Source organism: Camelus dromedarius, chromosome 5 (assembly GCF_036321535.1).
Source record: "Camelus dromedarius isolate mCamDro1 chromosome 5, mCamDro1.pat, whole genome shotgun sequence".
NCBI classification, from domain to species: Eukaryota; Metazoa; Chordata; class Mammalia; order Artiodactyla; family Camelidae; genus Camelus; species Camelus dromedarius.
Window position 1 is genome coordinate 82,444,855 of NC_087440.1, and position 27,959 is coordinate 82,472,813.

A 27,959-nucleotide genomic window follows, 5' to 3' on the forward strand; every position below is an offset into this window, starting at 1 on the left:
AAATTGGGAGTTTGGGATTTGCAGATAATTACTGTATATAAAATAAGTAAATAACAAGGTCCTCCTGTATTCAGGGAACTATATTCTATACCTTGTAATGAATGGCCTATAATGAAAAAGAACATGAAAAGGAAGAAAAAAATATATATGTATATCTGAATCACTAAGCTGTACACCAGAAATTAACACATTGTAAATTGACTATACTTCAATTAAAAAAAAGTTATCAATGACTTTTAGTACAGTGGTATGCTCACCCCCTCACTCCACTAAGGTCTTAACTGCACATCACCTAGATCTTACAAAATCACTGTTTCTCTACATTCTTTTCCTCTTTACCTTATTTTATTTTTCTTCATGGAATTTAAACACTATTCTATATTTTTGTCTATTATCCATCTCTCCCAATTAAAATGTAAGCTCAATGGCAGTAGGGATTCTCTTTTTTGAAAAAGCAGTCTTGTTCACTGCTTTATTCCCAGGGCCTGGAACACTTTAACACATAGCAAGTGCTCAACAAATATTTACTGAATCAATACATGTCTAATTGTCCTCCGTTTACTATACCAGGGTCTTTCTTCCTCAGTTTCGATAGATGCCTGCAGAGAACTGTTTTGCTTTTTTGCAGGTGGCATGCATTCTCATGGGTTGGTTGTTTATTTCCATTTGGCCTCCATTTGAAAGTTCACAATCTTTCCCATTGTGTGACTTAATGTTGTGGACTCTCACTTCCTGGTTTCCATGTGTTTCCAGAATTACAGAATTACTTATGCGCCTGCCTGAATTAGAAAGAGTTTTCAGTAAACTTCACTTACTCTAAATTTTTGTTCAATAATAGAGGAATAGTAAAGTATATTACAGTGCATCTATTCAATGGTATATTAAATAGCCACTATAAAATTATATTTATGAAGAGTTTGCAATTAGAGAATGCTTATAAATCTACATAAAAACTGCAAAATATGAAGTTACATTTCTAGTATGAGCACATTATTCAGGTGACTAAGACTGAAAGGAAATATTAGCAGTGTTGTCTCTGGGTAATATTACTGCTGTTTTCCCGTTATACGTGCTTTAAACTGTAATGAACATTACTTTTAGAACAGGAACAATAAAATGAACTTCATTTACAGGATGACAGACCCGCTGAGAGCAGTTCACAGACTGGCAAGGACTCCAGGGAGTCTCGAAGCTCCTGTCTGCAGGGCCCTGTGCGTGTTTCCCCACCATCTATCCGAAAGGCACTTCCTTCCACCCTTGGCCTGTGTTGTCTGTGGGCCCGTACTTCCCAGTCCTTTACTGGAAATAAGCATCTGCCTCCCCTAGAAACAGCTGCATGGAACCAAATGTTACCCAGGAGAGAGCATGAAGCAACTTCCCAGCCACTCTGCACTTGACCCCAGTCCCACCTCCCTGGAGTCTGAGCCTTTAGGTAACTAGCTTAGTGTCCTCGTCAGGGAACAGCACACGGCTGCACCAATTTGTCAGGGTTGTGAGGATTCAAGGACACGATGTAGGTGACTTCGGGCACAGAGGCCGGCACACCGCAGTGCCCTGGTGGACGAGGCCCTCAGCCCGGCCACTCCACAGGAGCCCCTTCTCTGAGCCACGAGACTGGCTGCCCAGAGGGGTCAGTCCCCTGCTGTCGCTTCCCTCTGGGCATTACCAAGTTCTTTCTTGACTCGTCTAACCTGTGCTAGGGCCACATCCGCAGGGTGATTAAGAATAATGAAATTAGATTCTGCGGCTGGTACCCTCACCTGCTTTTGGGGAACCTGGGACTCCACTCAAAGTCTCATCCAGTCATTTCTAGGAGTCCCCAGGGTACGTGCTATGTGAGCTGTGAATACTCTTCTTCATTTTCTCACGAAGCACCTCATTCCCTTCTTTCACTCAGCTCCCTGATGAGGTCTGCGACCCCCACTGCCTAGGAAGCCACCCGAGGGGCTCCACTCCTGCCACTGCTTCTGCTGCTGAAGGGAGAAAATGTCTGTTTCTCACAAGGTTAGAGGAACCAAAGTTGTGTGCATGGTCTCATAAATATTTTGGCTGAATTTCTTTTCTTTTCAACTTAGAGCATCTTTCCCCTAAGAGTGATGGATGCGACCCAGGACTGCCCTTCCTCTCTCAACGGCTAAGGCCTTGTGTCTGCTGGGCTCCTCTCCCTGGACTCACGTGCAGTCAGATGACCGATGGGTCTACGAGACCCATTTATCAAGATGCACCTGAACACGTCTTACTCTCAGGCAGGCACGGCTTAGGCCAAAGCTGGGATCCCACTGCCCTCCCGTGGCTTTACTGGAAGACCTCTTCCCAGTCCCTCTTCCTTCCTACCCTCTTTCCCGTGGCCCTGACAATGCTCTCCCAGCTTCGACCTCTCCACCCACTCCATCTGAGAGGGTGCCTTGCCCTGACAGGGCAAGATGAGAGGGATGGGAGAGGACCTTGGGTAATGGGATCCCAGCTGTGGCACGAAGGCAGTGTTTGAGGTCAAGGGCAGAGTGGACACAGGGAATTTCAAAGAGATGCTGAACGGAAAAGAGCCCAGGCAGAGAGCAAGAGCCTGAGGGTGGCGCCAGGATGCTCAGCCACAAGGGGAGGCCCTCCCAGGAGCCCCGAGAACTGCGACAGGGAAGGAATAGCGGACCACGCTGCAGACCAAGGTCAACAGCAGAGTCGTGAATGCAGAGGCTAACTCTTCCCTCCATGGCCTTTTCCACTGGATGGGAGGCTGACCTTTGAGGCTCTGGGTGGATGGGAACAGTGGAGACCTGGGTTGGGGGGAAATCAGAGGTAGCAGTGAAGTGCCAGACAGGGGCCACACCCAGAAAGAGCAGATGCCAGGTCTGGGGGGGGGGGCAGGGAGTGTCTAGACATGCAGCCATCCTGATGGTGTCTCTGAGGGACCCTCTCCATGGCTGAGAGGATTATCCCTATGTCGTATTCAGGGCTCCAAGCCCTCTAGCCCCTGAGGAGGTGCTTAGAGGGCAGGTTAGTAATACAGTGTGACTTGGTCTGACCTCCACATGATATATAAATTTAGCAGCAGTAAAAAGATCTGAAGGCTGAAAAAAGGAAAGAAGATGGAAAGCTGCAGAACACAAGGGTCCAGGGAAGGGTCATTGCCACCTCCCCCTCACCTGTCACTGGACTCCCGTCTGAAGCTGCCGTAACTCGTAAAATAACGTGTAGATGGATACCTCTTGTGACCAACATTAATAGACTTGGGGTAACTAGTCAAAACCCCCCTGGGAAATATAGATACTGCTATTGGATACAAAAAAGCTAGAAAGAGACAGAAGAGAAAAAAAAAAACCAAATAGCATATTGGGAATTAAGAAGGCTTTTTATAAACTATGCCGACAAAAAATTTCATTATAAAGACATAAGAAAGCTAAGGAAAAAAATAAATTTGATCTCTTCTTGAACTACAGTAAGAAATAATGATACTTGTTATTCTACACATCACTGACAGTAAGACATCAACAAACAGAAAATATTTAAATGGGCTAATTCAGTATGTTACTAATTAACATGGACAAAATACAAAAAATTCGACAGAATTACTGTTTTGATTTTGTATTTAGAAGACTAAATTAGCACATCATATCAAATAAATGTATTAAAACAACTACCTAAAGAGAAACACTCCTTGGGAGGACAAATAAATTTTTACCTAAACCAGGGAGGGGCTGGCAAACTTTTTGTAAAGGGCCCATGGTAGGCAGACTTCTAAGATCCCCAGTGATCACCATCTCCTTGTATTCACAGCCATGTGTGGGCTTGACCTGATAATGAATTTCATACAGTAAAGAGAGGATACCACTTCCACAATTAGGTTACAAAACATTCCATCTTCCTGGCAGACTCTATTGCCTTCTCAGCTTGCGTGCTTTGATGAAGCGAGCTGCCATGCTGGAGAGGTCCACATGGCAAGGAACTGAGGGGGATCTTGGGCCAATAGCCAGCAAGGAACTAAGGCTCTCAGTCCAGCAACCCAGAGGACCTGAATCCTGCCAACAACCTCACACACTTGGAAGTAGATCCTCTCTCAGTTGAGCCTTGAGATACTGACAGCCCAGCCAACACTCTGCCACCTATGAGTGACCTTGAAGTACAGAACTTAGCTAAGCTGTGCCCAGATTCCTGATAAACAGAAACTCAGAGATAACAAATGTATGTTGTTGTAAGCTGCTAAGTTCTGAGGTAATTTGTTACTGAGCACTGGATAATGGATAACAGATACAAGGTCAGACAATCAAAACTTCAGGCTTTGGAAGCTCTGCGGTCTCCTGAGCAATGATTCCTGCTGCAGCATGAAAGCAGCCAGACGGGGTGTGTAAATGAACGGGCACACTATATTCTAACAAAACTTTACTCATGGATGCCGAAAGTCAAATTTCATATAATTCTTACGTGTCATAAAATAGAGTTCGTCTTTTGAGTCTTTCAACATTTAGGAATATAAAAACCATTCTTAGCTCACAGGCCACACAAAAACAGGCAGCAGAATGGATTTGGCCTGTGGGCCATAGTTTGCTGACCCCAACCTAAAAAGCACAACTAGAACTCTGTTTAAGCCATTATTGTGATGAAACTTAGACCTGAATTTATGTAACAGTAGGCTTATAACAGCACAATAAAACATGTTAATAAAGTGTATTTTATTGCTAGGTAATGAAATACCAAATAAGCACCTCTTGGCAAATATTCTGTAAATTTCCAAGGCAGGAGAAATGAGACAGAAACAACCCTGCCAGAGATGAGGGAAGAGCTGAAAACAGAAGCTCTCCATCTGATTGCCAGGTGAGGGTACCCCCAATTATCCTGGTCTGTACAGCCCCAGGCAAGTCAGAGCTCCTTCTTGGAGGGGAGGCAGAAAAACTGCTGGAGACTACAGTGACAATACACCTGCCTGTGCAGCAGTGACATCCACCCGACAAGAAGGAGTTCTACAGAGGCAGTAAAAGCTAGTGGGAGGCCCACAAGAAAAGTATGTGCTACATACATGAAATAAAAATAAGAAACAGACTCACAGAAAAGCTAAAGAGGAATCATTCAAAGCTATAATGTTGACAACTTAATGTTTGTTCAAAATAGTACCAAGGCATGAGGAATCTAGGAATGATTTCACGTAAACAGTTAAGAGAACAAGAAAGGTTTACCCTAGATAAAAATACCTTCAAACACCTAAAGCAAAAACTATCTTCAAACACCTAAAGCAATGTCTGGAAGAAACAACAGAATTACTCTGTTCCTTAGAGGACAGGACCAGGACCAGGAATGCTGTGCAGAGATTGGAGGAAGCTAATTTCAGCTTGTTTTAAAGGGAAAAAATTCTGTCCAGCTAAGGCTCAAAAATGGAGGGGGCTTCCTTGAAAATACTTTACACAAGAGAGCTACCTGTTCTCTGATGGCGCTCAGAAAGGAGAGGACCGCCAGGGAGGCCGGTGAAGGGATTCTTACACCATGGAGAAAGTTTTCTTCTCATTCTAAATTCTTACTGTATTTTGAAATTTGATAACCAGAAAAGCATGTTTGTCTTGATTTTAAGCTACCTGTAGACAACAACAGTCAAGCAGGTAATTTGGATTAATACATTATTCTCAAGTATCTCAAACAGACTTAATAGAAAGTACACAGAGTTCAGGGAAGATCACAATAATTGAGGAATGGATGAATTCACTGATCAGAAAAAGCCCTGGCTAATTAAAACACCTGGGGACAAGATAATGATACATTTATCTGAATGTTGCATATTTTATAAAGAATACACTGAAAGATTTTACATCAGGAAAGACAATCAGAATGATTATCTTCAAAGGAAAAAGCAATATTGTATATATAATTCAGTTATTACAGTTTGCAAATTTCAGTAACAAAACAAAACAAAAAACCATGGAATCATAGGTTAATACCAAGCTTTAAACAAAATTATTAACAACATGACAAAGTGAATAATTAACTGAGTAAAGGGAAAAATCCTACTTAAATTCTTGAGAAATTTGCTCTAGTTTTAAGATTTTAGGCAATCTGATTTAGGCTCTCTTTCTCTTGCTAAAATCAAAATGCCAACGAATTGATCTAAAGGTAATAAAAGAAATTTAAATTTGAACATCACTTGGTTCAGAATATTCCTGCCATCATGACCAGCAATATACTATCTTTTCAGAGGTAGACCTGTGGGAAAGGAGGAATGTGAAAAGAAGATTGATTGTGTATGTAGAATCTGAAAGAGGGGAATTAGTCAGAAGGGGCCACTATTTAATGTCGTCAGGTTAAGGGTGCCCTTTCACCTGTCACGACGACAGGTATGACCTTTCAAGGGGACCCAAAATCTCAAGACTATGGTCAAGGTTTCTTGTAATTCTGAGGCATCTTCAAACTGTCAGAAAGCCCATTTAGAATAAGCAAAGTCATGTTTAGAATTTTTAATCACAGGTATGATTTAAATATGATTTTAAGAAGAAATATTCCTGATCACTTAGCTTCGATAATAAATAAGCTGGAATAGTGAGAAATGATTTACTTCCCCATCTGTCCTGTAGAATGTATGTTCTAAAAAATTTAGCAGTTTTATTGAAGTAAAATTGATTTACAATAAACTCACCACGTAAAGTGCACAATTTGATAAATTTTGACATATGTACATACCTGAGAAACCATCCCCACAATCAAGATAATGAACATACCCAACACCCTCCAGAGTGTCATTGTATCCCTCTGTCATCTTTCCTAACCACCCCCTCCAAGCCACTGCCCCTCAATCAATTCCCAGCCTTGAGGCAGGTCATATATCCCCAGCCTCTTGAATAAAGGGGAGGGTGGGTCACCTTGAGGAAGGACCCTGAATATTTATACTATTAATCTTTCTCCCAGCCTTCCCCAAAGGGACCTATGGCCTTTTACCTGTAACTGTAACTTTTAATTGTACACTGGGAAAAAAGAAATAATCAGACCTTTCGGGGACTACCAGTAAGAGGAGGGGCTTATGGAGGTCAGGTGATCGATGGAGTTTTAGCTCAAGTCCATCTCACAGTGGACTCAGTGGATCCCTGACCCCATCCCGTGGCTGTTTTCCCAGGACCAGAATGCATAATTGGAACAGAGATACTTAGAAGCTGGCAGAATTCCCATATTGGTTCCCTGACCTGTGGAGTGATGGCAATTTTGATGGGAAACGCCACGTGAAAGCCATTAGCACTGCCTCCTACCTAGAAAAATAGTAAATCAAAACGCAATATTGCATTCCTGGGGGATGGCTGAGATTAGTGTCACCAGCGAGGACTCGAAACATGTAGGAGTGGTGATTCTCACCACATCCCCATTTAACTCGCCTATCCGGTCTGTGCAGAAGACACATGGGTCTTATAGAATGACAGTGGATTACTGTCAATTTAACCAGGTGGTGACTCCAACTGCAGCTGCTGTAGCAGATGTGGTTTCACTGCTTGAGCAAATGAATACATCCCCTGGTATCTGGAGGGCAGCTATTGATCTGGCAAATGCCTTTTTCTCCACCCCTGTCCATAAGGCCCACCCGAAGGAGTTCCTTTCAGCTGGCAGGGCCAGCAATGATCCTTCATTGTCCTACCTCAGGGGTTATCAATTCCCCAGCTCTACATCATAATTAATTCACAAAGCTCTTGATCACCTCTCTTTTCCATGGATATCACACTGGTCCATTACACTGATGACCTTATGCTGATTGGACCTGGTGAACAAGAAGTAGCAACTACTCTAGACTTTCGGTAAGATATCCCCGGGTCAGAGGGTGGGAAATAAATCTGATTAAAATTCAGGGCCTCTGCCTTAGTAATTTCTAAGAGTCCAGTGGTGTAGGGCACATCTCTTCTAGAGTGAAGGATAAGTTGTAGCATCTGGCCCCTCCTACCACCAAAAAAGAGGCACAATGCCTAGTGGGCCTCTGGATTTGGGAGGTGACATATTCCTCATTTGGGTGTGTTACTCTGGCGCATTTACCACATGACCAGGAAAGCTGCGGTTGAGTGGGGTCTAGAACAAGAGAAGGTTCTGCAACAGCTCCAGGCCGCTGTGCAAGCTGCCCCGCCACTCGGTTCACCTGAACCAGCAGGTCCAACGGTGCCTGAAGTGGCGGAGAGCGGTGCTGGTCAGAGCCTTCGGCAGGCCCTAGAGGTGAACTGAGGCACAGGCCCTTAGTTAGGACTATAGAGCAAAACCCTGCCATCTTCTGAGAATAAATACTCCCCTTTTGAGAAGCAGCTCTTGGTTTGCTACTTGGCCTCAGTAGAGACTGAACACTTAACTATAGGCCCCCAAGTTACATGCAACCTGAGATGCCCATTGTAAACTGGGTGTTATCTGAAGCCATATAGTTGGGAGCACACGGCAACACTCCATCATCAAATCATCATCATCATCATCAAAGAGGTATACACGAGACTGGGCTGAGCAGGCACTGAAGGCACAGATATGTTACCTGAAGAAGTGGCCCAAATGCCATGGTCCCCAGTCCTGCTACACTGTCTTCTCCCTCCAGCCTGCACCTGTGACCTCCTGGGGAGTTCCTGATCACAGTTGACAGAGGAAGAGAAGCCTCAGGCTTGCTTTACAGCAAAGCAAGGTAAAGGTGATAGGGAAAGGTGAAAGCAAATCTTTACAGTGGGCAGAACTCTGAGCAGTGCACCTAGTCGTTCATTTTGCTTGGAAGGAGAAATGGCCAGGTGTGCAGTTTTATACTAATCAGTGGGCTGTGGCCAGTGGTTTGGATGGATGGTCAGAAGCTTGGAAGGAACATGATTGGAAAGTTGGTGACAAGGAAGTCTTGTTGACAAAGATATTTGGGAAAGAGGTTATGTGGACTGGCCTCTCTGAATTGGCAAAAAATGTGAAGGTATCTGTGTCCTATGTGAATGCTCACCAACAGGTGACCTGAGCAGAGGAGGATTTTAATAGTCAAGTGGATAGGATGATCTGTTCTGCTGATACCAGTAAGCCTCTCTCTGTCAACCCTGTCATGACCTGGTGGGCTCATGAACAAAGTGGCCATGGTGGCAGGGACAGCTTACACATGGGCTCAGCAACATGGACTTTGACTCACCAAGGCTGACCTGGGTTCAGCCACCACTGAGCGCCCAATCTGCCAGCAGTGGAGACCAACATCGAATGCCCAATGTGGCACCAATTCCCAGGGTGGTCAGGCAGCTACTGGTGGCAGGTTACTTACAGTGGACTAGAACAGATACTATGGAGATGGATTTGCTTTTCCTGCATGCAGCACTTCTGCCAAAGCTGCCATCTGCGGACTTACAAAATGCCTCATGCACTGTCATGGTACTCCACACAGCACTGCTTCTGATCAAGGAACTCACTTTACAGCAAGAGAAGGGTAGCAACAAGCCCATGCTCATGCAATTCACTGGTCTTACCATGTTCTTCACCATCCTGAAGCAGCTGGCTTGACAGGACGGTGGAATGGCCTTCTGAAGACTCAGCTGCAGAGTAAGTAGGCAGCGGGGTTCTCCAGGAGGCCATAAACGCTCTGAATCAACACCCAACATATAGTACTGTTTCTCTCACAGCCAGAATCCATGGGTCCAGAAATCAAGGGGTCGATATGGGAGTGGCACCACTCACTATTACGCCTAGTGACCCTCTAGCAAAATTTTTGCTTCCTGTTCCCATGACTTTATGCTCTGCTGGCCTAGAGGCCCTAGTTCCAGGGGGAGTAATGCTTCCTCTAAGAAACACAACAGTGATTCCACTGAACTGGAAATTAAGATTGCCACCCAGCCACTTTGGGCTCCTCATGCCTCTGAATCAACAGGCAAAGGAGCTGTGACACTGGCTAGGGTCAATGATCCTTACGACCAAGGGGAAACTGCACTACAATTCCACAATGGAAGGAGGGAAGAGGACATCTGGAATACAGGAGATGCCTTAAGGTGTCTATTGGTATTACCAGGCTGTGTCATTACAGTCCATTGAAAACCGCAACAACTCAATCTAGGCAGGACTACTAATGGCCCAGATCCTTAGGGAATGAAGGTTTGGGGCACCCCACAAGGTAAAGAACCATGAACAGCTGAGGTACTTGTTGAAGGCAAAGGGAATAAGAAGAAGGCAGTGAATGAATACCAGCTATGACCCTGTAATCAGTTACAGAAACGAGGACTGTAACTGCCTTGAGTGTTTCTCCTCATTTTGCCATGAATACGTGTGTGTATAATATACACGTTTGTTTTCTTTCCACCCTTATCCCCTCATCATGTCAGATAAGATGTGTTGACTTTATATTACGGAATTTAAGTATTTTAAATTTATGCCATACTATTTAACTTACGGGATTTCAAGAAGAGCAAACATCACTGTATCACCCAAGGACTTAACGTCCTCTTCTGGGGAAGAGGTTGGTGGGTTTTCAGGACAGATGTATCATGTTAGGTAGAATTATGACCTTGTTATTGTCTTTACTTGAAGATTAAGTATGGTTTAAGGAGATGTGAATGGCTGCCAAGTTGATAGGGGCCGGACTTGTGATGGTTAATTTTAAGTGTCACTTGACTGGGTTGCCCAGATTGAACATTATTTCTAGGTGTGTCTGTGAGAGCGTTTCTGGATGAGTTTAGCATTTGAATCCCCTCCCCATTGTGGGTGGACACCATCCTATCCCATGGGGACCTGAACAGAGGAAGGAAGACTCAGTCCCTGCCTGCTCAACCTGGGACAGTGGTCTTTTGCTCTCGAACTGGGATTTACACCACTGGCTCCTCATTCTCAGGCCTCCGAACTTAGACGAGAGCGGCACCATGGCTTTCCTGAGTCTCCAGCTTGCAGATGGCAGATTGTGAGACTTCTTACCTGCCGTAATAGTGTGAGCCGATTCCTTATAATAAACCTTCTTTTACATATATGAGTGTATATATCCCATTGGTTCTGTTTCTCTGGAGAACCCGAATAGAGTCAGTCTCTTTATTTTCAGCCATTCCAGGGAGTATATACAGTGGTATCTCACTGTGGTTTGATTTAATTTCCCTAAAGACTAATGATGTCATTAGTCTTTTATGTTCACATTTTTTATGTGCACATTTGCCACCCAAAGATCTTCTTTGGTGAACTGTCTGCTTAAGTATTTTTTTGCCCCTTTGAAAAATGGAGGTTTTTTCCTTGAGTTTTGACAGTTCTTTATATATTCTGGATACCGGTCCTTTATCAGTCAGGATTTGGAATTTTGTGCCACTCTGGCTTGTCTTTCCATTCACTTAACAGTTTCTCTCCAAGAGCAGAAGTATTTAATTTTGATGAAGTCCAATTTATCTATGTTTTTCCTTTATAGACTGCACTTCTTGTGTTGTATCTAAGAAATTTTTGCCTAATCCAAGGTCAAAAGAATTTTTCCTTTATGTTGTCTTCTAGAAATTTTGTGATTTCAGGCTTTACATGTAGGTCTATGATTCACTTTTAATTTTTCTATAGTACAAAGTTTTACAGAAGTTCATTTTTCCCCCATGATAGCCAATGGTTTTTAGCATTATTTGTTGAAAAAACTATCTTTTCTCCACCAAACTGACTTTGTACCTTTGTAAAAAAAAAAAAAATTTAGTTACTTATATCTGTGTGGTTCTATTTCTGGACTCTCTTTTCTTTTTCAGGGATGATTTATCTATCTTGATATATACACCACAGTGTATTTTTCTAACTTACAAGTCTTCAAATCAACTTTCGTCTATTTTTTCAAAGGTCGTTTGGCTATTCTAGGTCCGCTGCATTTCTAGATGAATTTTGGACCCAGATTGTCAATTTCTACCCCCACTCCCCAAAAAACCCTGCTGGGATTGTAATTGTGTTGAATCTGTAGATCAGTTTGGAAAGAAATAACATCTTAACTATATTGGGATATTGGGTAGTTTCCTGACACATGTGTGTTTATCAATATTTAATTGAATAGTACTTGAGGGGTAACTTCTGCAAATCTCTGGACTTTTCTCTCTGCAGCTGTCTCCCATTCAACACTGCCCTGCAAACTCTAGCTTCCTTGGTCTTCCTGGAGTATCACTTCCACCTCCTCAATTCTGCTTATTTTTCCCCTGCCTGCACTGCAGCCTGGACACTCTCTCAAGGCAGGAAGCTGGGCAATCACAGGGCTCACCTCGTTCATTTCCCGTCTCCCAGTGTTCACTGTGCTTCACTGCTAGATGGTCAATGTCTTCAATACTGTTGTTTCATACATTTTGCCCATTTAAAAAACTGTTTCAGGCAGGAAAGTAAATCCGGTCCCTGTTATTCCATCTTGGTAAGAAGTGGAAGTCTCAATTTTTAATTTTTAATGTCAAATCTGTTCTCAAAGTTATAAAATTCAAGTAAAAACAGGACAAAAACATAACTAGCAATTAGTATAATGTTTTACCACTCTTCGTTTATTTGTTCATTAGCTCACTTCATTCCTAAAACATTGACTGAACTCTGCATAGTAAGCCCTGAGCCAGCACCTCAGCACACAGGGCTGGGGCTCAAAGCCAGATGCGCCCCCTGGCTCTCACAGAGCTTATCTAGCGGGACAGACATTCATCAAGCAACTACAAACAAAAATGTAACACTGCCATTGTGCCAACTGCTGTGAAGGAAAGGAACAGAATAATGCTATGATAACCTACAACAGGGTGATTTCATGGTATTCATTTCTGTTGTGCCTATATCCATGATTTGAAAAATATCACTACTATTTAAATTAAAGTCACAAAGAAATTACATTATGTACACAGTGGGGGGAAAAGTATCCCATCAAATAAACACTAAGTTAAGACAATATGCTAAGTACTTTGAAGCACGAAAAAATTATGACACTATCTACGGGCAAGTAAGATACAGAGAAACATAAAAAAATGTAAGTATCTACATCCTATAGGAATATAATGGAAATTTACCACTTACACATCATTTTGTCTACCCCCATTAAAAAATTATTTTTTCCATCAGCTTAATTGCAGAAATTTGATCAGTTCCTTTGAGAAAAACAATACATTTATTTTATTTTGTTAGGTCTTACCTAGATATCTCAGCTTGGGAATTCTTCTCTCCATCAACAGTGAAAGGAGATGCTCCAGTTAGTAATTCATACATTAGAACACCTAAACTCCACCAGTCAACTGCCTATAAAACAACAGTAATTTCATTTTCTAGAATATTCACTAATTATATTTTATAAGAAAGAAAACTGAACAAAATTAAGCTATATATTTGGAAAATATTTTGACAAAAAGATTTTGTACATAGCTTTCTGTGTAAGGAGTATTAACAAATATCCAGGCATCCTCAGAACAGAATTTAAACAGAGAAATCAATCAAGGGGCTAAAAATGTTTCAATTATTTCCTAAACTAGTAATGGTTTTACTTTAGTTAATTAAAACAAGTTTTTTAATTTAAAATAAATTTAAAAAAATTTTAAGTAAATAAAATCTTTGGACTTATGGTGGGGGGGTGTACTAATCAGTATTTTTAATGGTTAATTACTCAGCTCCAGTAAGTATGAAATTTCTTAAAGAACAAAAATGAAAAAAAAATCACATCAAAAGGTGTTATTTTTCTTAATAACCACCTAAATCAATTCCTCTTATGGGACCTATCACATAACTCTAAGTCTTCATTTTGTGGGAGGTATGGAGAGATTGAAAATGATATAAAATAAAATGTGATCTACATTGGAATAAAAGCAGTTACCTGAACTGAGAGCACAGCAAATTATATATAATGGAAAGAATCTTGATATGTTGAAAATTAGTTCTTTTACGATTAGGCAAATCAAGATTTCAATAACTTGAATATATGAGCTTATTACACCAAGGAGAAATGAACTGGATGCTAAAACTTTAAACTCTCTGCTTCTAAATTTCAGAGCCAAGTTTTCAGGGAGATGATGCAAAATTTGTGAGCCTAGAGCTATTTTAAAGAAAATTCGTAACAATAACATATAAAACAGGATCCAGCAGACAGAGATCATGAAAGGAAGAGTAGGTGATGGGCACCCTGCATGTATTATCTCATTTAATTAACTCAAAGCTGTCGAGGCATTCCATGAATAAGAAAGAATATTTATTGATGAACTGTACTGTGGACCTTGGTATGTAGATATTCTAGGAGTAATATAAGGTTTCCTTTCCTAAAAATTGGTTCCATTAGGTCTTAGAAGTTAATTTTAACAGTTATAAACTCCTACCAAATTATCTGGTATCTTCAAAGAATACCATGAAGCAAATTAAACCAGCAATTCAATTCCTTTATTTATATAAGCAGTTTTACTGTCATTTGAGTCAGGACCCTCAGAATGTTAGATTTGAAATCATGCTCTCAAACTGATACAGATCTATAATCAGATTCCTAGTCATGGGCTGAAAGCAATACCACACAAACGTGAAGAATGGACTCTTAAATATATGATTAGTCATCTGCAAGGGGATCACTGGTTCTCCACACTTAAGAAATCTGGAGTGTGTATGTGAGATTTTGAAAGGGGGTGAGGAAGAGGTGAGATGAGGAGCAAAAAAAAAAAGTCATAATTCCTTATTTGCATAATGTTATTAATAAAACAAAAGTGTTAAGAAAGAACTGAACAAATTTGTACCCTTTAATATAGGAAGAAAAAAATATATGACCTAGATTTTATAACTACTCAGAAAGCCTCATCTACAGTCTTCATTTTGCATGAAGGGAAGCGAGGAGGTAAAAAATTGAGCTTTTTAGAGGGCTTAGGAAAACAAACTAAGACTATCTTGAATGCAGAATTCTTTTCTTTCTCCAAGGATTGTTACAATTTTTTTTTTCTGCTGACGAGATAAAGTCTCCAGTATCACTACAAAGCTAAAACCAGAAATTGGGAATAAGAAAGAATGAGAAATTCCCTTTTTAATGATCTCTCAGAAAGCAAATATCAACTAAAGGTGAACTAGTCAACTATATGTTTCTGTAAGTTTTTCTAGCAAAAATCAACATCAATAAGCACTGTCCAAATCATTCAGCACGAGGCAGACAGGAGCAAAGTGCACTGTTGATGCATTCAGTGGTACCTCTGCAATGTACTGCGGCTCAGTTGTGTCCTAAAAGACCATGCAACAGGTAAAAAGTGATTTTTGTAAAATAAAAAGAAAAAGAGTGATTTTTGTTCTAAATAGGGTTACAAATGGTGCTTTGCTCAAGACATGACACTTTTAATGGAAATAAAAATATTATTTGAGGAATTAGTCAATTTTGAGGTTTCCTTTAACAAGAGTGTTACTCTATAAAACAAAAAATTATCCTCACCAATAAAACCTGAATAAAGGGAAATCTAGAATGTCCTAACATCTGTATTATCTTTTTCCTCCAAAATACTAGCTATCATAATACGTTTGTGTATACAAAGTAAAGGAAACAAATGAAGACACCAGAAAGAGAGCTCTCTATTGAAGAGACTGTACCTAAGTTACTAACTAGGATTCCCATCATACATTTTATAGAGAGATACCAAGAAGTGTCAAAAACAGAACATACCTTGTCATGTCCTGAATCTCCCCCTCTGACAATATCTGGTGCCATGTATTCAATAGTTCCACAAAAGGAATATGCTCTTTCAGCCTTAAACAATGAAACAAAAAGGGATTTAATTTCAAGCTAGTATGACAAATGGCAGAAGCAGAGATTTAATACTACATGTCAGTGGTGAGATACGTCACAGTAGCAAAATGGTGGCAGACCCTATCTGACATACCCTATTCTCACCAGGGCAGATGCATATATACACACCCATATAGTATGTGGTAAATGGATACATGTAGTGTCAGAAAGACTTCCCATGCCTGAAACCCTACTATCATTCATCCATCCACTCATCCATCCATTCACAAACCCATTCATTCACTCTTCTTTTCTATATGTGTAATATTTCAATTATTGATTTCTTTAACCATTCCTGTAAGAATGCAAATAGTCCTAGTAAGGGAACATGGACTGTCTAATACTTTTAGCATGAGCGACTTTATTTCCAGATAGGCAAGGTTGGAAAAACACTGCGAAACCTGAAGGGGAAAGAAAGATCAAATGCTAAGAAGGGAAACAGGGAACCCAAAGATGAAAAAGGATGAAAAGAATTTTTCTGATCTCACCATCTTGTTTAAGTTTGGCACTGCCAGTGGTAGGTTTAGTGATGATGAGCAGAACTGTTTTTAAAATTCCTGTCTCTTAAAGACAGTTGTTTCTCTTTTGTAGAACTTTAAAAAGGGCTAGTTTAATATATCAGCCTGAAAATTAATCTTAAAAAATTCAGTAATTAAAAAAAAATGACTGAACGTGTCATATCTCAATGTAATAAAGGAGAATAAATATCTGAATTGCTACACAGATATTATCAAATGGGAAAATAATTCCTCTTTAATGAGGTACATTTGTATGGCTATATCTGAAATCTCAAAGGCACTCTGGTGCCATTAAAATATTTTACAAAACTACTTTAGAGGAAGCTTTTCAATTTACACTTTACTGTTCTTCCACAAGCAAGGTTTCAAGAAAAAAAGCATCCTTCTTATTCACCAATTTTAAACATAAAGAACACTACCCTAGAAATGTTATAGAAGTGGTCGAAGTCCCCAGCTTTATTGGGTAAAAGTTAAGCCCAGAGATAATGAATGCAGTAAATTTACTTAAACTCTATGATAACAAATGTATTAAAAGTACTTAATTATGATCTATATAACTCAATAATTTATATAAATAATTATATAATTTTATATAAATAAAATTAATATGGTTTATGACTCATTTCTTTCTTTTCATGGACTACATATACTGAATGATTACTATTCCCCTAGAAACTAAAAGAAATATTAAATTATGCTTAGATCTGCAGAAAATTTTCTTGTTAGCTAGCAGAATAATGTTACTGAATAGCTAATACAAACCATATATTAAATGTCACTACTCTGCTTCATCACTTTAGCATCAAATGCCAATTTTGTATCAAACTACTGGAAAGATTAAAGCTAAATAAAATTGATTCCATATAAATTTGCGTATGAAAAGTAATGAATATTTTTAAACATTTTGTTAGACATACTTAGAAAAAAATATATTACAAAGGATTCATCTCTTCACTGAATTATTTAAAAAGAAATACTACAAAATTACTCTTTAAGAAAATCCCTAAACTTCATAAAACTACTCAGTCTTTCTAGTTAATATACTGTTTATTATGCAATAGCTCTTTGGATATTAAGCAAAAATCATTTTATAGCTGACATAAAGAAACATAAAAAATTACTAAGTCATAGTACTTATCATTTGATCTCATCTTACAAGGTATCTTTAAAACATATTCTAAATCAAGTTTCTATATATGAAAAAGTAAAAATAATCTCCAGACTAGTTTCTGAGTAAAAAGATAATGATTTTTAATTTATTGCTCCTCTAGATTTTTATTTATGTAGAAAATGAGACTTTTTAGTACATACAAATTTTCATTTCCATTTATAGGCAGATTCATGTTACAAACCATTTTAGAATTATGGAAATTTCCTTCTAAGTATGAGACAATGATTAAATTTTACAAATTGAAAGTCATGAAAATCTGCACTCTTTTTCAAAACACTAGATATTCATAAGTTTCATGTAAAAAGGGTATGAAACATACAGATCTTACTGATTACTGTGGGAAAGATTTGACAGTCATCACCACTTCCCATGTCTTTCTTTTTTTTCTTTATCTGACAATGAGACCTATATAACTACAGAGCTCAGTTCTTCATTGTCTTGATATAGAGGAGCTCAGAACCACATTAAATCCTCAAAGATATTTCTTCTACCTTCTCCATGTGATTTCTGAGCTCTTTTTAAATTCACTTTATAGTTTCTCTGGTTTTCTTTTGGGGGGGAGGGGAGGACAGAAGTAGGTAGACTCTACATTAATAAGTAATTAAGAGATAACTATTTGATAAAAATTCTAGGAGACAGAAAGATTAAGCTTAACTGTTGGGAAGGTCCAGTGACTGAGGAATAATAGTAAACAAAGCCAAAGCGTTTAAGTCTCTCTGTTATTTTAAAACATTGCCATTTAAGCCCCTAGCAACTTTGTACCTTTTTCCTCTTTCTCTGCCCCAAATGGACATGGTATTCCCTCTGGGTTCTAACTTTCAGTATGTCAGCCTCAATTGCCTAAGAGTTTATCTTCTATTTGTAAAAATAGCTCCAATTTTAACTTTTTAATTTGTGTTTATCTGCCTAGGAAGATGCATGTTACCTGGAGTGTATACTGAATGCCTTTCAAATAATTCTACCCAGAAGACAAACTGAGGAGACATGGCAGGGGAAGGTCTCTGGTCAGGACAAAGAAGATTTTCAAGGTAATATCTTATGAACTATGATATAAAAAGGCTAGGATAATGTAGCTAAATTCTATTATGATTATTGTTTAATATTTGCTCAAAACTCTAATATTTTTCTCAAGATCGGAAATCAGCCTATTTAGCATTTAAGCCCATACTATTTTATAAGCAGCATTACTTATTATAGCTACTACCGGATTAAAAGATTGTGAAGGAGAATTTAATTGAATGTGAAAATAGTAAAAGCAGCGTGTGCACCACCCTGGCACATAATAAGAGTATCCTTGTGTGTAAGTGAGCAGCTGATCAAGGAGGCTTCACTGTGCCTTAGGGAGAAGGATCAGGTAACACTGGACAAAAAACTGGTTTCCTTCTAAGGAAGAATCCAAATAGGAACTCAACTGCCAAACTCTCAGGTATTTTCCAATCAACACTAGATTAAATCATGCCTAGCTTTTATCTGCCAGCTTTACCTTGATCTTTATCTGCTTGTGATAGATGGATCTGTGAATTAAATGTAAAATTACCACTGAAAAGTTTTTTTCCCCATCCTGTATTTTTTCCCATCTGAATTTTGATAAATCTCACAACAAATATCTAGAAATTCTGGATTTTTAAAAAGAAATACTGCATTGCTAATCATCCAAGTCTGTGCTCACAAGAAAGAAAGGGGAGGCCTAGGTGCCAGCCATGAAGAGGGTGCTGAAAACTAGAGAGGCAGGCCTAGGACCTGGGCTGCAGCAGCATGAAGGGAGGAAGGGAAGTTGTTTCAGGTCTCAGGATTCCAGAAGCTTGAATTTCAATACTCTTATGAGGACAAAAGATGAGGCCCTCGGTGCAAATGAGGTGGACTGGAATTACCACTCTTGTGTAAACCTTGGAATCTAAGAAAGCTGAACCCTCAGTGAAAGTAAAGTCTAGAAAAAATAAATTCACAGGTTTATTTCTGTCCGAGCCCTGGATTAAAAAACAAACAAATAAATGTTCCTCTTGTGAACTGAAATCCCTGGGCTTATGGCTCTTGTAGATTTGGGGGCCTAAATTTACTTATCCCTCCACAGTATGGGAAAGTCAGAAAATCTTGTCCAACATAATGATACTCTGGAACGTACGACAGTAGCAGAGAAATTCCCACAACTTAGCTCAAGATTCAAACAGAAAACGCCCTGGAGTCTCAAAAATCACAGATTAGTGAACTAGACTCTACAAACAAAACAGAAAGATTACTTGAAATACCAGAATAACAATCTAAAAAAGACTAGTATGTTGTAAAAGATGAAAGACATAAAGGGAAAAAAAGATCTGTAAGAAAATATAGCAGCATAGAGAAGACTAGAAAGATATGAAAAATAGTAAAACAGAATTGTATAAATGAAAAAGTATAAAAAATAGGCAGATTAAACAGAGTAGACACAACTAAGAAAGAATCTGTAAGGTATAAGATATATTTGAGAAAACTTCCCTGAATATTGCAAGAGTCCCAAGCAAACTAAATAAAAATATATCCATGGGTAGCAAATTTCTATTTCTTAACTTGAGGGGTGGTTATAAGAGTGTTTGCCTTATAAAATTCACTAAGCCAGGCTTTTCTTTTGTTTTGTATTTATTTTATTTTACAATAAAAAGATATCAAAACCAAAAACCTAGTGCATTCCTAGATATGTTTATACCCAGTTAAATTATCACTAAATATGCAGTGCAAAATAAAGGCATTTTAAGACAAAGACAGAATTTACTATTCACTGATCCTTGTTACAAAAGATATCTAAAGGATGCACTTCAGAAATAAACTCAACTCACGAGAAAAGAGTAAGATGCAAAAAAGCAACAATGAGCAGAGAAATTTGGTAAATGTGAGAAAATCTAAACAAGTAATGAATTTATAAATGAAAATAATAATTGCACAATAATTTAGGGAAATATAACACAAGGTAAGATTAAAATAATAAGTAACAATAATAAATAAAGCGAGATGGGTAACTGAAGCTAAAACATTCTAATGTTTTTGTACTTCTCATGACAATCAGACATAACGGTTAATTTTAGACTCTGTTAAGTCGATATACAGGCATACCTCATTTTATTGTATTTGCTTTATTGTGTTTCACAGACATTGTGTTTCTTGTAAGTTTTAGGTTGTGGCACTCCTATGACAAGCAAGTCTATCAGTGCAATTTTTCCATGATTTCTTGTCTCTGTGTCACATTTTGGTAATTCTCACAGTATTTCCACCTTTTCTACTGTAATTATTTTATTTGCTATGCTGATCTGTGATCAGTGATCTTTGATGTTACAATTGTAATTGTTTTGGGGTTCCATAAACTGGGCCCATATAGGACAGCAAACTTAACTGATAAATGTTGTGTGTGATCTGACATTGATTGGCTGTCCCCCCTTCTACCTCCCTCTCCTTGGGTCTGTCTAGTCCTTGAGACACAATAATATTGAAATTATGCCAATTAATAACCCTACAATGGCCTCTAAGTGTTCAAGTAAAAGAATAAACCACACATTTCTCACTTTTAATCAAAAGCTAGAAATGATTAAGCTTAGTGAGAAAGACATGTCAAAAGTCAAGACAGGCCAAAAGCTAGGCCTCTTGTGTCGAACAGTTAGCCAAGTTGTGAATGCAAAAGGAAAGTGCTTGAAGGAAATTAAAAGTGCTACTCCAGTGAACATGCAAATGATAAAAAAATGAAATAGCCTTATTGCTGATATGGACAAAGTTTTAGTGGCCTGGATAGAAGATCAAACCATCTACAACATTCTCTGGAGCCAAAGCCTAATCTAGAGCAAGGTCCTAACTCTCTTCAAATCTGTGAAGGCTAAGAGACGTAAGGAATCTGCAGACAAAAAGTTTGAAGCCTAGGAGATTTGAAGAAAGAAGCCATCTCCATAACATCAAAGTGCAGTGTGAAGCAGCAAGTGCTCATATAAAAGCTGCAGCAAGTTATCCAAAATATCTAGCTAAGATAATTCATGAAGGTGGCTACACTAAAGATTTTCAATGTAGACAAGACATTGTTCTATTGGAAGGTGCCATCTATGACTTTCATAGCCAGAGGGGAGAAGTCAATGACTGTATTCAAAGCTTCAAAGGAAAGGTTGACTCTCTTGGTTGGGGGCTAATGCAGTTAGTGACTTTAAGTTGAATCCAGTGCTCATTTACTGTTCTGAAAATCCTAGGGCCCGTAAGTATTATGCTAAATCTACTCTGTCTGTGCTCTTTAAATGAAACAACAAAGCCTGGATGACAGCACATCTGTTTATAACATGGTTTACAGAATATTTTAAACCCACTGTTAAGACCTACTGCTCAGAAAACAAGATTCCTTTCAAACTATTACTGCTCGTTGACAATGCACCTTGTTACCCGAGAGCCCTGATGGAGATGTACAATGAGATTAACACTACTTTCATGCCTGCTAACACAACAAACATTCTGCAGCTCATGAGATCAGGATTAATTTCAATTTTCAAGTCTTATCATCTAAGAAATACAGTTAAGGCTATAGGTGCCATAGATTCCTTTGGTGGATCTGGGCAAAGTAAATTGAAAACTTTCTGGACAGGATTCACCATTCTAAATGCCATTAAGAACATTTGTGATTCATGGGAAGAGGTCAAAATTTCAACATTAACAGGAGTTTAGAAAAAAGTTGATTGCAACCCTCATGGGTGACTTTGAGGGGTTCAAGACTTAAGTGGAGGAAGCAACAGTATATATAGTAGACAAAGCAAGAGAACTGGAATTAGAAGTGGAGTCTGAAGATGTGACTGAATTGCTGCAATTTTATGATAAAATTTTAACAGATGAGGAGTTGCTTCTTATGGATGAGTAAAGAAAGTGGTTTCCTGAGATGGAATCTACTCCTGGTGAAGAGGCTGTGAAGACTGCTGAAATGACAACAAAAGGTTCAGAAGATTACATAAACTTAGTTGATAAAGCAGTAGGAGGGTTTGGGAGGTTTCCAATTTTGAAAGAAGTAAGTTCTACTCAGATAAAATGCTATCAAATAGCACTGCATGCTACAGAGAAATCATTTGTGAAAGAAGAGTCAATTGATGTGGCAAACTTCATTGTTGTCTTATTTTAAGAAATTGCCACAGTGACCTCAACCTTCAGCAGCCACCACCCTGTTCAGTCAGCAGCCATCAACATCAAGACCCTCCACCAGCTAAAAGATTATGACTCACTGAAGGCTCAGGTGATGGTTAGCACTTTAGCAATAAAGTATTTTTTAATTAAGGTATGTACCTTTTTAGACATAATGCTATGTATTGCACACTTAAGAGACTACAGTTTAGTGTAACATAACTTCCATATGCACTAGGAAACCAAAAAGTTCACGTGACCTCCTTTATTGTGGTGTTCTGGTACTGAAGCCACAATATCTCTGAAGTATGCCTGTACAAGTTAAAAATTTCAGGGTAATAACCACTCAAAGAATAGATATGGAATATATTTAACTTCTAGACCACTGGGAATATGAAATAAAGAAACCTTAATCATTTAAATAGAAGATAGAAAAGAAGAGAGAAAAAAGCAAAGAGAAATGATAAAGAGAAACACACAGCAAGATAAGAGAAATAAATAAAAATAACAGTAATCATAATATACAGATTTAACTCACCAGTAAAAGACAGAAACTCTCTGGATCAAAAACAAAATCCAGTTATATGTTACTTACAAAAGGCACACCTAAAATATAATGACAAAGAAATACTGAAAGAGATGGAAAAAGATATATCAGACCAGCACTAACCAATAGAAAGCTGGAGTATCTTTATTAATAGCAGGAAAATAAACTTTAAGGCAAAAAAGATTCTTAAAATTATGCAGGGTCATTACACAATAATAAAAGGAACACTGCACTAGGGAAATAACGCCATTCCAAGTCTAAACAGCCTCAAAAATTTCTGAAGAGCATTAAACTATAGAAAGCAAAAACGTTGAGATCTCCAAGAAGAAATGAACAAATGTGGAATCATAGTGGGTACTTTAACATATCTGTTTTACAACTGACTGATCAAGCAGGAAAACAATCGGTGAAACTATGGAAGATCTGCACGATGTTCATGAAAATATACACCACTTTGTATCTAACAGAGAATGACTGTAGTCTTTTCAGGTATACAGAAGACATTTACTAAAATTAACCAAATAATAGGTCACAAAGCAAATCTCAAAACCACAGAAATAAAACCATATATATTTTCTTGTCCAAACAGAAAGCAATAAAATCAAAACTCATTTACAAAAATAAAACTCAAAAATTCTATATACTTGAAAACTTAAGAACCCATTTCTAAATAATTCATGGCCCAAGGAAAAAGTCACAATGAGTAACAGTAAAAAATGCTACATATCATAACTTGTGAGATACATTTAAAACTTATCAGAAATTCATTTTTATTAAAAAAGAAGGATTAAATATTAGTAAGCTGGATGTCCAACTCAAAAGTTTAAACAAAGAATACAAATGAAACTCACAGAAAGTAAAAGGAATAAAGTAATAAAGGAATATCATCAAAGAAACAGAAATAATGAGAGGCTTGATAAAAGCTGTTTCTTGGAAGAAGCTAATAAAATGGACAAATCTCTAGCAAACTGATCAAGAAAAAAGGAGGAAAGTTACAAATCAATAATACCAGTAATTTAAAAGGAAACATTACTACAGTTACAATTCAGATTAAAAACTAAGGAATTTCTATGAACAATATAATGCCAAAGAATTTAAAAAGAAAAAGTATAGTATTTTCTATAAAACTGTAACTTACCAAAATTGACCCAAGAATAAATGGAAAACCTGAATATAATTGTAAGTGTTTTAAAAAAAAATTAAATTAGTATTTGAAAAGCTACCCACAGTCATCTAGAAGGGAAAAAAGAGAAAAAAGGAAAAAGAAAAAAAATGCACCCTGATAGCTAGAGAAGTGCATTCAGAGCTACTGGATCTCTATCTTACATAAATTATTCCAAATTCCTTTCACGATGTCAGTATAACCTTCATGCCAAAGTCAGACAAATGCAATATTAGAAAGGAAAATTATAGGTCAACTTAGACAATAAAATCCTAAATATGATCAAACAAAATCCAGCAATATATTAAAAATACATGTCACAGAAAGTAAAGTTTATTCCAAAAACTGAAAGACGGTTTAACACTGAAAAAGAAAAAAAAAATTACTGTAACTTGCACCACTAGGTGATTAAAGAGAAAAACCATAATAATTTCCTTATATCAATGTATAATTAGAAACTGAGAAAATTAATTTATCTAGCAAAAATTTAGAGCAGATACCATACTAAATGGCTAAAACCAAGCACATGGGCTTAAAGTAAAAAGCAAGAATATATGCATGTAAAACTTAGTAGGCAGAGCAATAAAACCAAACCAAACCACCCATCTCCAAACACACACAAAATAAAAAGTATGGGAATCGAAAAGATATAAAGCCATCATTACCTACAAATAGTGGTTCTGATTTTTTCTTTTTTTTCGTCTACATAAAAAATCCAAGTGAATCTATAAATTAGTAGAACTAATATGAATTTACCAATATTGCTATGTACAAGATCAATAACATTCCTATGATTTGCCAAGAAAAACAAAGATATTCTAATTTTTGTAAATAGGAACAAAATTATAGTTAATAGAAATAGAACTAATAATATATGTATAAATCATTATAAAAATTAGAAAATATTATTGAAAGACATAAAAGACAATGAAATAAATGGAAATACATGAATATTCATTTATGCAAATTCATCAATGGACGTTTCAATATCCAAAGATCACAGTTTTTTCCAAATTAACTTATAGATTCAATTCCACAATTCATGTGGAACAAAAGACCAAGAATAGAGAAGATAGTGAAGAGGGAGGAGGAAGGTGAGGGGAAAGAAGGAGAGAAAGACAGGGTAAGAGTGGAGAGGAGAAAGATCTCACTTTTCCAGATTCAAGACTTACTATAAAACCATAGCCTTTCTGATTTTTTGGTTTTGACTCAGGGAAAGGCAAGCAGACAAATGGAATTGAAGGAAGATCCTAGAAATAGACTCACAAGCAGAAATGTGGCATATGACAAAGCTGCATTTCAAATCAGCAGGGAAGGGATTAAATGACTATTCAATGAAGAGGTCAGTCAACTGGGTTATCTATATAAAAAGAGATAAAATAAGATCCCCACTAAATACACACACACACACACACACACACACACACATATTAATTAATTCATTCATAACAAATTAAAGATTTCAATCTACTAATTTTATAAAGAAAACTAGAGAGTATCTTAGTGCACTCAAAGAGGAATGGGTTTCATTTTAAAAGATTCAAAGAAATCAACAACCTAATTTTATACCTCTAGGAACTAGAAAAAGAAGAACAAACCAAACCAAAAGTTAGCAGAAGGAAAAAAATAATAAAATATTGAAGCAGCAATAAATAAAACAGAGAATAGAAAAATATTAGAAAAAAGTAACAAAAGTAAGAGTTGGTTATTTGAAAAGATCAACAAAACTGACAAACTCTTAGTCAGATTAAGGAAAAAAGAGAAGATTCAACTAAAATCAGAAATTAAGGAAGAAGACCTTGTAAGAGACTAAATTATACACCAACAAATTGAATAACCTAGATTGGAGAAACTCCTAGAAACACAGTCTGTCAAGACTGAATTATGAAGAAATAAAAAAAATTGAACAGACCTATAATCAGTAAGGACACTGAATTAGTAATCAAAAATCTCCCAATGAAGAAAAGCTCCAACAAAGTAAGCCCAGGCTTACCAGGAAATTCTAAAAAAAATAAAAAATTAAAAAATTAAAGAGTAGTAGGACCATTCCTTCTCAAATTTTTCCAAAAAACTGAAGAGAACACTTCCAAACTAATTTTTTGAGGCCAGCATTTCCCTGATACCAAAGCCAGGGAAAGATACATAAGAAAATTACAGCCCAATATTCCTGATGAAAACTGATATAAAACTCTTTAAAAAAAATACTAGCAAACTGAATTCAACAGCACATAAAAAGAACTACACACCATGACCAAGTAAGATTCTGGAATGCAAGAATGGTTCAAGATTCAAAAACAATCACTGTAATACACATTAACAGAATGAAGGACAAAAACCAAGTGATCATCTCAACTGATGCAGAAACAGTATTCCACAAAATTCAACACACTTTTATGATTAGGGAAAAAAAAACACTTACCAACAAGCTAGGAATAGAAGGAAACTCTCTTAACAAAACAAAGGCCATGTATGAAAAGCCCACAGCAAACATCACACTCAAAGGTGAAAAACTGGAAGCTTTCCTCTCAGATCAGTAACAAAGGTAAGGATGCTCCCTCTCACCATTTCTATTCAACATAGCACTGAAAGTCTTACTCAGAGCAGTTAAGCAAGAAAAAGAAATCAAAGGCATCCAAATTGGAAAGGAAGAAATAAAATTACTTCGCTTGCAGATAATATGAACTTATACGTTAAAAAAAACCCTAAAGATTTCACCACAAAAACCCTGTTAGAACTAGTAAGCGAACACAGCAAAGTTACAAGATACAAAATCAACATACAAAAATTAGTCGTGTTTCTACACATTAACAATGAACAATTCTAAAAGGAAATTCAGGGGGGAACCCCATTTAAAATAAGCATGAAAATAATAAAATACTTAGAAAGTAATTTAACCAAGGGGCCAAAAGACTTGGAAAATTAAAATTATAAAATACTGTGAAAGAAATTTAAAAAGACATATATAAATGGAAAGATACCCCATGCTCATGGGTTAGAAGACTTAATATTGTTAAAATGTCCACACTACCCAAAGTGCTCCAGAGATTCAACATAATCCCTACCAAAATCTCAATATCATTTTTTTCATAAATGGAAAAATAAATCTTAAAATTCATATGGAATCTCAAGGGACCCTTAATAGCCAAAACAATCTTGAAAAAGAACAAAGTTGGAGGTCTCACACTTCCTGATTTCAAAACATATTACAAAGCTACAGTAATTAAAACATTTTTGATTGAAATAAAGACAAACATATACACCAATGGAACAAAATAGATTATAAACAAACCTTTATGCAGATGGTCAAATGATTTTCAGTAAGGTTGCCAATGGGGAAAGGACAGTCTTTTCAAAAAATGTTGCTAGAAAAGTGGATATCCACACACAAAAAAATGAAGTAGGATCCTTACCTTATAGCAAATACAAAAGTCAACTCAAAATAAATTTAAGACCTAAAACTATAAAACTCCTAGAAGAAAAAATAAGGAGAAAGTTTCTTGACATGGGATTTGGCAATGATTTCTTGGATATTACACCAAAAGCACAAGCAACAAAAGCAACAAAACAGACAAATGAAATGACATCAAAACATAAAACTTCCTTGCATCAAAGTAAACAAACAAAGTGAAAGACAATCAACAGAACAGGAGAAAAAAAATTGCAAATCATATATCTGATGGGGGTTAATATCCAGAATATATAAAGAACTCCTATAACTCAACAACAAAAAAGCAAATGAACTTGATTTAAAAAAAGGCAAAGGACTTCAATATACATCCACCCAAATATATATAACCATATATAAATGGTTAATAAGCATATGAAAA

At 37.4% G+C, this 27,959-nt stretch overlaps 1 protein-coding gene across 3 annotated transcripts in view; it reads right to left on the reverse strand.

The window, feature by feature from the left end:
- Positions 1-27,959, reverse strand: part of RPS6KA5 (ribosomal protein S6 kinase A5) — a 170,737-nt gene that overhangs the window by 35,272 nt on the left and 107,506 nt on the right. For 2 of the 3 annotated variants that reach the window (XM_031454182.2, XM_031454183.2), the window contains 2 exons: positions 15,506-15,589; positions 13,028-13,131 (listed from right to left, as the gene is read on the reverse strand). In XM_031454182.2, coding sequence (XP_031310042.2) covers positions 13,028-13,131; positions 15,506-15,589 — 188 coding nt within the window. Of the gene's footprint in view, positions 1-12,130; positions 12,904-13,027; positions 13,132-15,505; positions 15,590-27,959 lie in introns of those variants that run through there. The other variant, XM_031454184.2, reaches the window with a different exon arrangement.